The sequence below is a fragment of the Ruditapes philippinarum genome, unplaced genomic scaffold (assembly GCF_026571515.1).
Source record: "Ruditapes philippinarum isolate M1 unplaced genomic scaffold, ASM2657151v2 ctg391_1_1_1_1, whole genome shotgun sequence".
Lineage (NCBI taxonomy): Eukaryota > Metazoa > Mollusca > Bivalvia > Venerida > Veneridae > Ruditapes > Ruditapes philippinarum.
In genome coordinates this window covers 148,666-160,859 of record NW_026855204.1, presented here as the reverse complement: position 1 = coordinate 160,859, position 12,194 = coordinate 148,666, and the positions used below count along the sequence as shown (strand labels likewise).

The window sequence follows — 12,194 nt, the reverse complement described above, 5'->3', positions numbered from 1 at the left end:
GCCCTGAATAAATACATTAGCAAGCAAAGAAAAAATATACAATCATTTCTCCATATTGTGTCCATCCTGATGTTGATTTGATTTTGTTGATTTTTTTTTTTTTTTTTTTCATTCTTGGTTAATTATTATTTGATATATTTGTAAGCCAAGACTTTTTCAGTTATGATCGTGAATGCTGTTTTTCATCTAAAGAATTTCATATCAGGCAAATTTAAGTCTAGAGTTTTAATGTAGTCTTATTCTAATTTTAATATTCATATTATTATATATATTTTCAGTGGCACATGAACAGGCGGCACACCATAGGTGAATCTGTGGAGTCTATAGATCGTGTTGTGTATCACAAGAATAATTCAAGCATACGGACACCTGATCCGACACCGCAAAACTCTGATCAGTATTTAAAACCAGGAAATAACCTCTCCAATGGTAGAGTTGCTAAAAGTAAGTTTTTCTATTTACAGTCTTCTCTCCACATAGCTTTCTTTGGGTTTATTCTGACAATATAACATTGAAAATATTATCGGAGAATCTTTATTTTTTTTGTACAGACATTTAGCTAGAGTACATTTTATGTTGGAATTTGAATTCCCTAGTTGGATATGTTAGTATAGGTTAAAGGTCATATACAGAGTTTTAAGAAATTAATTTTTGAGTGAATGAAGTCCAGCTCATTTAACATATAAATTTTTAATTTAATACAATAGTGGTTTAAACACGTATAAATATTCGGCAAATTTAAAAAAAAATAGAGCGTTTTTCTTGGCAGGCAAACTTTGCAATGTAAAAAAAAATGGGGAGGAAAATGTTTTTTATAAATGATTCAGAATTATAAATTTACATAGTTTTCCTTTGCAAATCCCCAACCATGTTAAAAATTATACTGCCCGCTATCCAAACTTTCACTTATTGATGGATTACTTTACTAAAATTTTTTTTCTTTCCTTTCTCATTTTTTGAAACTGAAATTTTGCTTTAAAATACAATTTAAATTAGTTTATATATTCTGATGTTTTTTTTAAGGGGTATTTTGGATGTTATAACTTGGTAAAAGAAAAAAACGCCAAAAAGTTTTTTGGTACCGAAAGAATTTTTTAAGTTTTATAGCACAGTTTATAATGAATTGGATTTTTTAGAAAGTGACTAGAAAAACTTACTGGTTTTGTAATTTTTATTTTCTTGTACAACAACAAATTTAAAGGTCTGGTTTTTTCAACCCATCCCCAAAATTGGGGGTGTCTTTTTTTCATGTAATTGCAAATTTGTTTTTGAATAATGGAAAAAAATGGTTCTAATAAATTTTTTTCTTAAAATTTTTTTTTTTTTTTTGTGGGGGAAGGGGGTTATTTTGCAGAAAAACCCCAAAGGCTTTTGGGTTTTCCTTTATTGGGGGGAAAACCAAAAGTGCCTCCCCTGTCTTATTCCGGGCACAAGCAGGCAAAAAAGAGAACCCGAAATTTTTTCGTAAGAGTGGAAAAGCTTTGAAAGAATAAAACAATGTTTGTTTAAACCCTCCTATTAAGAGGCCCAATTTGGTTTAATCAAAACCTTAAAAATTTTTAATTGTATAAAAAAAAAATATTTTAAATTTTAATTGAAATTGTTTGTTAACCGACAAAAAAAAAAAACCCAAAAATTTAAATATAGAAATTTTTTTTTTTTTTAATATTAATTTGATCACCTCCCATGTTTTTATTTGGGGGGCTTAAAAAAAAAAGATGATACAAAAAAATGTTTTTATTAGAAATTATTTTTTTTTCCTTTTTTGAAAAGTGGTTAATGAGTGGTAAGAACTTTGTCTTTTTAAATAAAAACAATTTTATTTTTATGTTTGAAACCTTTTTTGGGAATTGTGGTGGCAATTGGATTTATGGAAAAATGCAAATGGGTTTGCAAAAACCAACATAATTTTTTCGAACTTCCAACCACCTACTGGCACATGGGCCCAACTTTTCCATATTTTCCTTTACTTTTAAATAGGGTTTGTAATGAAAAGCTGGACCAAATAATCCGATCGCAGGCTGTTTGGACCCCATGCTGGCGCAAAGTTGGTTTTGTCGTGACACGGCTCAAATGGTAATCGTTAAAAGTTAAAATTTTAATCGAAGTAAGCCTATTAGCCAAATTGTAAATATAAGGAAAGCGTTGTGATAGTTTTAAAACACCTATAACCAGCACTTGCAATTAAAACAATATGCATCTGTAATAGACAATATGCATAAAAAATGGACAATATTTTTACATATATTTATCCAGTTAAAATCTTGCTGACAAAATGACTATGTGCTGATTTTGATTTAAAGGTTAGAGAACTGTGTTGGATTCTTGTTTTATAAAAAAATGACAAACTTAAACGATGAATTGTAGCCGTCAAAATTCAATGAAATAAGTTAACTTTTTGATATAATTTGCGTTGCATATCTTATGATTTTATGTTAAAACACACTTGTATTGGTAAAACTTACTTATTTTAATGCCTGCAAAAATTTTATTTTTTTTATAACACACCGCACCGTACACTGTGTTCAATGCAATTTGAACAAATATAGTTACATTATAGGACTTTAATACTGGCACATTTTTGTTTTATTACATACAATGTAATAATAATCATAACATTCAAGCTATAAAATCTGTTTCTTAGTGGAACTAAATACTTCAACTGGGTCATATCAAGATTTAAAAAAAAATAAAAACCATTAAGCATTATCACACGAGGAAGAGATGAATTCCGAGCTTTAGTAAATATTGCATGCTGTGTTGCTGAAGCCAATAGAGTGATTAATAAAATGAGCCGCGTCACGACAAAACCAACATAATGGGTTTGCGACCAGCATGGATCCAGACCAGCCTGCGCATCCGCGCAGTCTGATCAGGATCCATGCTGTTCGCTTACAAACCCTATAACAGGTAGAGAAATTGATAGCGAACAGCATGGATCCTGATCAGACTGCACGGATGCGCAGGCTGGTCTGGATCCATGCTGGTCGCAAATGCATTACGTTGGTTTTGTCGTGACACGGCTCAAATGGTAATCGTAAAAGTTAACTTGATATGATGGTCACTGTAAAAAAAATTAACTTTATGTAATATTTATTGACGAAGGTAAACACTTAATTTGCTGGAACAGACAGTGTCAAACCTTTGCGACCAGTGCAGAGCCAGGTCAGACTGCAGGCCCGCACAGTCGAACCAGCTCTACACTATTTGCTGGCTTACTTTGAATTTTCATCTTTATAACCCTATAATTGATAATTGTCAGTCCCAAAAATGAAATATAGACAAGTCCATAATAAAACTCAAAAAGTTTAGGGTTTAAATGAAAGTCATACATAATAGTAGATCGGTCATTCGGTACAAACAGTTTAGTTATCAGATAGGTACATTATGTTACTTGATGATCTTGTTTTAACTATAATATGTTATCATTTTTACATTGTAGAATCCAATCGTTCAGATAGCATGACATCAGATAGTGATCTGGCTGCTGTGACAATCAATTTTACAACAAGCACTAAAGGTACAATTTTTCACCCTCAGTTTTTTAACCCTCGTTGACAGCTTCCTCTTTTTTTAACCTTCGTTAAAAACTTCCGTCATCTTAAATAACAGTATGTTTTACTAATAACTGTAAATGATATTTATTTCGCTTTCCTTTTGTAGCTAATATAATTATGTGAATAACGAATATTTGGTTTTGTGGATTTTGCTTTGAGTTACGTACAATTATTATACACTTTACATGCATTTGTTTATTATGATATTGCTTATTCTTACTAACAGTCAAATAAATTCAAGTATTCCCTAGCTTGCCTTTTTTTGATTGGAAATAATTCATTATGATGTAAAATGCATTCCTCATTCATGAAGAACAGTCAATTTTATATATTAATTCTAAGCTATTTAAATGCAGCACTTAAGTTTTTCACTTGAGAATTAATATATAATTATATATTTCATCAAACTCCCACCATATTAAATATCAAATAAATCAGCAAAGTATATTGTATTAATGATGTGAGGGGGAGTACAATATGTCAATTACCATAGTGATATTTATGAATTATTTATTAAAGATCTACTATTTTCAGTCCAGTAAAACATTTATAATAATAACAGATTATACTTCATTAGATTTTATATGTAGGACCATTTGGATACCAAATCATAGTATACATGGCTGTTGTAAGTAAATGAGGATATTTCAATTTTTTCCCTGAAAAAGATGCTGCTGTATTATAAATTTGTTATAAATGAGCCGCGTCAGGACAAAAGCAACATAATGGGTTTGCGACCAGCATGGATCCAGACCAGCCTGCGCATCCGCGCAGTCTGATCAGGATCCATGCTGTTTGCTATCAGTTTCTCTACTTGTTATAGGGTATGTAAGCGAACAGCATGGATCCTGATCAGACTGCGTGGATGCGCAGGCTGGTCTGGATCCATGCTGGTCGCAAACCCATTATGTTGGTTTTGTTGTGACACGGCTCAAATATTTTTTACAGGCTTTATGACCATATACAAACAGCTGTTTGCAATATGTCCCTGGCCTACTGACTCAGGTTATATTTTCCAACAACCGTTTTGTATAAGGCCATATAACTATCAAAAATATTTATAACTAATAATATACATGTATACAAAATCATATGCATTATTGTATAATAACTGCATGAGATATTGAAAAATAGATCTAACACTTTTTTCTTCAGATGAATATTAATTTTGCTTATCAAGGTAGAAAATATTTTATTGTAATATTTTCCTTATTATATAATCGGAGAAACCTCATTTACCTTAGTAGATTAGTGATGAAATATCAGTTTCTTTATTCACAGTTTTTCCTGCTCTTCAGTATTTTCTATATCCTTACATGACATTTTCTTGTCTTTATAATAATATATAAAGTTTATTATATTATATTATGTTGTATATATTTTATAAATGTAGCTGTTTATAGAAAGGGAAGAAAAATAAACATTTCAACAAACAGTCAAAATCTTGCTCTATATGTGGGGACATAAGTTATTCTTGCTACTAGCATTCATATAAATGAAATATTTATTTTAACAATATCAGTAAGAAATTAAGGCAGACTCTAGTGTTGCCTCAACTTCAACAGATTCCTTGCTTCCATAGTTAGCATCAACTTTAAGAACTATGGCACGCTTTGCATTCACAGACCATCAAGAAATATGGCAAACTGCATTCACAGAAATTTCATAAATACGGCACGCTTTGCATTCTCAGAAATTTCATAAATACGGCACGCTTTGCATTCACAGAAATTTCATAAATACGGCACGCTTTGCATTCACAGAAATTTCATAAATACAGCACGCTTTGCATTCACAGAAATTTCATAAATACAGCACGCTTTGCATTCACAGAAATTTCATAAATACGGCAGGCTTAATTTGCATTGAATTTCACAGAGCATTCTTTTAAAACCAGGTATAAAATGATGGTTGATATCAGATATCTATATAAATATGTGAATATGACGACAAAGGTTGGAGATAATATTCCAGGAAATAATTAAGGAGTAGTTTTGCTAGATTGTTAAATAAAATGGTGAAATGGTTAGTTTGGTTTCATGTTAACTATATCGGAGTATTCATTTGTATCAGGAAATAGATGATTTATACAGCGTATATTTATTTGAGTGCAGAATTATTTTCTGCTCGTGTAAATGTAAAAATGTTTAATTTTGTTATAAATCAGTTTGTCTTACTTTGTTTCTTAGCATGTGTTAAATGTTTGTTTTATTTATATTGCTTTTTTAGTACATGTATTGTTCAATAAGAAGTTTTTATGCCTTTAGTAAGATTAATTATGGAATAATAATCACCAAGGTTTTTATTTTGTTTCTTTTGTATTTGCAGAATCTGCCGTTAACGACACATCATTTTATCTCTCTACCACCAATGATGTCTCCCCACAACCCTCGACAAATAATGATATATCACCCATTGAAGAAACCATTGCTGAGAAAACACTACCGTGGAATGACAGCACGGACCCATCCCCCACCCATCTAGCAGACAGTGTCCCTAACAACGAACCAGTTATTGCTCATGTTCCAACATGGGTTAACAATTTATCATACTCGCATATAACGGAGACAGGGTCTCCGTATGTTTCTCCGCAGACAACTCTTATACCTAGGCCATCCGATTATCATAAAACTGTGTACTCTATATTTCCATCAAATGACGATAAAGACGAAGAAGATTCATGTAAATGTAATGGTGTTAATTCTAGTGATAACTATTTCCCGACACCTTGGAGTAACTTAGAAGACTGTCCTCAGGTGTCACCAATGGTTATTGAAACCGGTGCACGATCTGACGATTTGTTACATTCCACTCATACCCAACAAGCACCGGAACATCATCATGTGATAGTTCCCACAATTGAATTAATCAACTCATCAAATAGTTCAGAAAAAAATGTTGCTCATTTGACTGCAGTTGCGTCTGCTCCAGATTTTCAACACTGGAAACCCCTTCAGAAAAAGTGTGGTCTAAGTGATATTGAGCGTCATAACGAGTCTGACTCAATGTTATCAGAACTAGCATTTGTCGAAGGTGTAAAAAGTCGTGTTCAAGAGTGGTTGAAACAAGCGAACGATGACGAAGAGAATGATGCTGACGAGGAAGACGATGGCGGTCTTGATAATCTGGATAACGCCGAAGATCTGGAGTACGAGTTAGATCTTGCAATGAATACAAAACGATAACGACGGCTTTTGTTTAGGTCTTAAATAATTTAAACTCAAAGTATTTCATTTTTTTTTTAAATTATATATATTCTGCCATTTATTTATGAAAATGTTATTTATGGTTCAGGTGTAATATGGCCTACATGTATTTGAGCTCAGTTTATGAAGTATAGGTATGCAATGTAAGTACGTTTTATCTTATCATGAGACAACTAGTCCATTACATAACAAAAAAAAATTATACTTCACATAGTATTGATTATAAAAGTTTTTATATGATAAAAAAAGAAATTTATTTAAAATTCTTGTATCTGCAGGGTCAATCTCATAAAAAAACTAAAAAAAAGTTTTTACCGGCCCTGTCACCAAAATCTTTTGTAACCTTGAGGTTTTATATAGAGGTAAAATATTAATGTTTCAGGTAATCTGTTTATTTAGATGTTTAATGCCAATCTTCTCGTAATTAAATCATTTGCCATCAAAAGATTCATATTTATATTGTTGAAATCCAAAGTAGATTGTAAATATTTGACTAAAATAAAAATGAAACAAAATCTTGGTTATAAAAGTGATTCACAAACATTCAAATCTTCGGGGGGAAAAAACCTTTGTAAATCCATTTTAGACAACTACATACTGTACTTCGCATGTTTACCGTGTTTAAATTGAGTATGTCGACTTAATGTGACATATCGTAGGCTTTTGTCACTGTTTTTCTAGATTCACTTTGAACGTGAACTGGACAGTTCGTAAGCATTAACATTATTTTATGTCTTTCATAAATTTAGTCAGAGAAAAAAATGCAATTTTTGTGTGTATAAAATGCAATTGTTTTGGTCATACATTTTATTTGTTCATTTTTTGTATGGCTTTATTTTGAAGCTGTGGAGAATATGATGCATGTTTTAGATGGCCCTTATTTCGACTGGTAATTTTCCTTGTGAATGTGTAGGTTAATTTTTAGATATTTTTTGTCCGTAGTTCCTTTTATGTTTTTATATCAATATCGACTGTCCATCTATTATTTTATATTTTGTATTGTAAACAATGAAATTGTTATAGTGACAAATATGACCAAATAGCCAGTATATGTAATCTGAAACAATCAATTTTATTTAAATTTTTTTATTATTTCATTTAGACAAGTGTTGATATAAATGATATTTTCACTTCTATGGCAACCTTGTATAATTATGTAAACTTTAATAACTTTTTTGATGTTTTTTTTTTTATCATTTCTTTAAATTTTAAACAAGTGGTGATATAAATGATATTTTCACTTATATGGTGATATAACCTCAGTCTTGAATAAACTAAAAGTATTTACTGATGACTAGTATCACTATTTTTACTTTTATCCTGTAAATGTTTACCTAAATTTCTTAAATGGATTTGCCCAACTTCTGTTTTATGAACTTTCCATTGTCAATTTTAGGGATATCAAAATTACAAAATTTGGACACCGTAATGAAATAAAGTAATACAAATGCATTGCTTTGCACTGCTGCAGGTGGGGGAAATGGGTAGACTTATATAAGTTATATCTTAAGTATTAAGAATTTCAATTTTCTCATTATTCATCGTCTTATGTGTAGACAATACATTATAGGTGTAATTGATTTGTCAGAGTTGTTTGATTGGATGATATTTCACCAGTTTTTATGGTGTTTTTTGTGTCATTTATTGTCCTATAAATCACAATAATGATAATGTGTGTAACTTAATCCAGTATAAATTGTCAGTGTAAGATAGGGCTGTCAATCATGTTTGTTTCTAATTTAAATATATCAACACCTGGACCAGAGATTCTAGTGCATAACGGTCACTAGTTAAATGATAGCCTATTTTGATCTTTTTACATTTGTTTATAACTGTATCTTCTGAAGAAATTGCAATATAATAATGCTGAAAAATGTGGAATAAACACTGAAATATTATGATTAGTCTGGAAATAAAAGATATCAACAATAGTCAACCATAGTTGTTAGCAATTTCCTGAATTTTAAACAAAAAAGTCCAGACAATGTTATATGATAGCCAGGGAACCCGGATCGGGGAAAAATAATGGGTTTTTTTATATCATTTATTGTAATATTTTGCCTATATATAGTTTCATCATTTATATATAATCTAGTCTAGTCAGGATAGATAACCCTTTGACTAATACGGGGTAAGATAGACTTTCCTTTATGTATATTTTCAAGAGATTTGTCTCCCTTTGATGCCATTTTTTCAGTAAAACCGGTAAATTTTTGACAATTCTTCATATATTATTTATATTTACATATCATTCCCACCAAAAGGATTGTCAGGTAAACACAATGTTGTGGCAAAGGTCATTAAGACATCATTACTCCTACTGTTTGTGTCACCTTCCACTGCAATACCAGAAAAAATACAGCTGTAAGATTCAAAATGGTTATAATATAAATAGTGCATAACATTTTTTCATTAGGTTTTAAGACACAAAGACATTGTTAAGGTCATATGGCAATTTTCCAGCTTTATTAATAAAGGAAAACCTCTGGTAACCCCAAACATCCAAGAACATGCCACTGACACCTGTTGTGTATTATATTAAGCTGGTAACAAAAAAAGAGTCACTGGCCTTCTGTTATTTGAATAGCTTCCTCACATAAAAGTTCCTAGTGGGATTCAAACTAATGAATACACCCTAATACATTGTAGCACTTAATCTTAGTGTGTATATTAGTGGCACTAATATACACACCAATATGAATATTAGTTTGGATTCCTAGTTGATTCTGACTAATATTCCTTTTGGTGTGTATATAAGTACCACATATATGCACACTTAGAGTAAGTGCTACAATATATTAGCATTTTCTATGTCCATAGCAGGATCATGGTAATTGTCTATATGAAAGACCCAAATGTACTTAAAGTCATCCGGTTAGCTCATTAGTAGAGTGTTGGCCTGTGAATCAGGAGACCTGGGTCTGATTCCTGAAACATGCAGGTCACTTTTGTTGCGATTGATCATGAAATCCTTTCTACGGTCATTTGCACTGTACTTCCGCTCTGGCATGTACAGAAGTAATCAGTTTCTTGCATAAGTGAAGGCAACTAGTACTAGTGAACAATTTGACAGCTTTCTCAGGAACAATGCCGTGGCTGAACAGTGCTCTGGTAAATTCAATGTGGACACCACAACCACTAAATGTACTAAAATTAATCCATTTGAAAATACCACCATTGTTATTTTTATTTTCTGTAGCATTTTTGTTGGTTATTCAACATCTATACTCCCAAGTTTTAGACATGTACTTGTTTTAAGTAAAACAATTACTTCAAGAAATATTATCATTTTATTTTTTCATTTATATGAAATACAAAATAAATGTACTGTAGACTGTAAATGTAATATGTATTAGTTGTTTTTGTAGAAGATAGAATTCAGATTTATGCGAGAAACATACTGTAAATTCACTTAAATTCGTGGGCATAAAATTTTGTGGTTTTGTCACAAAAGACATAACCATGTATTTTCAAACTTGAGGCTTGTCTATTTTGTATTAATGTAAATTGCAAATGAATGTAATGCAAAAACAAATCTTAAAGTTTTGTTTGAAATTTTGTTGCATCTTAAATTCATTGATTGATTAACCTATCCATGAAAATTAGTGCCCCGTGAATAATAATGATTTTGCAGTAACAAATGAAATCCATGTTTTTTAATTTGTGTGCTTCAATATAAATGTTATCTTACCAGCATGTACCAGTTTATAAAAATTGAACAAAGATATTTTGAATCGTTCCTCAGTGCTCAAAGCAATCTCATTGAAATCATATCCTAACTGTTGCTAGACTTCCCTTTCCTATGTGTCGAAAAGTTACAGAGTGAAAACAATGACCTGATTTTAATGTGATTGGTGCTCAAAGCTAATCCCTACCTAGAGTTGTCTTTCCTGACTTCTGTGAATAATAAGGAGCATAACTATCGATGGGGGACGGTACAAAGCACTTAACAAAACTGTGCTTTATTATTAACAAAGTCTCACTTTTCACCAATGAGTGTTTTTCTACAGTTATACTTTCAATAGATTGCTCTATTGTAGTTTTTCTGTTATGTTAACATTACTACAAAATTTTTACTAAATTTATTCTGAAAATCTATCAGAGACCACTAAGACCGAGGTAATTTTAGAGATTTGTTGCCTTGGTTGACATTTTAGAACTGCTGTAAAACTTGTTAATTATCCTAAACTTAAAATTATTTCACCTTTAACTCTATCAAAAATTTTTAAAAAGGCTTCCATAGTGTACCTTAAAGGTTTTTTCAAAAAGATAAACGAATATTTATGAAGTTTTGTATATATAAATGAAGTTTTAAAATGTACATGATGAGCAAAGTGAGAAAATATGGGTTTTTTTTATAAAATCAAATTTGACTATCAGATTTTTAATGTCATATTCTTTTTACAGGGTGCTGTAAGTGGATTTGTTTTTTATAATCATGTATTTAATTGATAATTATACATTATATTGACTAATGTACAAGATTTTTAGCATTTACTTATTTTGCTGTGATGTTTTAAAATTTGAGGAATTAAATTTTTATTATCCTTTTTCATTCATGTTTTATCTCATCTATCACATTTATACAGTGAAGAACAAAATACACGTGTATATGTACCTATGAAGTAAATCTTAATTTATGTTAAATGTTTATTTACATTAAAACTACTTTTTGGATGTAGTTTTGATGTAAATGTAAATTTATAAGGGAGTTCCACCTTGTATGTAGTTTTGATGTAAATGTTGATTTGCATTAGTTACATCTTTGAAGTAAATGTTTATTTAGATTTGAAGTTTCATCTTGGATGTAGCTGTGAAGTAAATGTGGATGTGTATTGGGAGTTATAACATTGATGTAACTGTGAAGTAAATGTATGTGTATTGGAGTTATAACATTTATGTAGCTGTAAAATAAATGTAGATTTGCATTTGAAGTTACATCTTGGTTGTACCTGTGAAGTAAATGTAGATTTGTTTTACATTTACATCACATCATGTAAACAGATCATCATCATTATTGTTCAATTTTATGCCAAGTTTCAAATAATAAACAATTTGCCACCTTATGTAAGTGTTTTTTCTTTCTTGTCATTAACTTCAAAGCCATAGCAGCATCTGATGTGATGACATACAGCAATAGATGTTATCCGAAACTCAGCAAATGTGGGTTTTTCCAAGCTTATCCCCCGAAACAAACAAACATTTACCATATACCTTTACAGAGCACTACCCTTCACAATAGATTAGACGACTTGTATCACTTTATTTCGGAGCTGTAACTGTAAAAGTTTGTATGTAACCCTGTTATAGCTGGGAAAACCCCAACATATTCTTTATTCCAGAGTAAGTCTACTGACATGTGTGCGTCTATTATAAGTAAAATGTCTTTTTAAAAAAAACAAAAAAACTGCTTGGATTTCAACCCAACTTG

The 12,194-nt window shown here is 30.8% G+C and overlaps 1 protein-coding gene and 1 long non-coding RNA gene across 2 annotated transcripts in view; both read left to right on the top strand.

The window, feature by feature from the left end:
* Positions 1 to 7,025, top strand: part of LOC132742484 (probable Na(+)/H(+) antiporter nhx-9) — a 49,443-nt gene extending 42,418 nt beyond the window's left edge. The window contains exons 11-13 of the mRNA XM_060730923.1: positions 279 to 444; positions 3,443 to 3,520; positions 5,886 to 7,025. Of these exons, the coding sequence (XP_060586906.1) occupies positions 279 to 444; positions 3,443 to 3,520; positions 5,886 to 6,742 (1,101 nt within the window). The 3' untranslated portion in view covers positions 6,743 to 7,025. The remainder of the gene's footprint in view (positions 1 to 278; positions 445 to 3,442; positions 3,521 to 5,885) is intronic.
* Positions 7,026 to 7,036: 11 nt separating this feature from the next.
* LOC132742486 (uncharacterized) lies at positions 7,037 to 11,829 on the top strand. The gene is made up of 2 exons (XR_009627434.1): positions 7,037 to 11,639; positions 11,685 to 11,829. It is a non-coding gene; the product is annotated as an uncharacterized LOC132742486 (long non-coding RNA).
* The last annotated feature ends 365 nt before the right edge of the window (positions 11,830 to 12,194 follow it).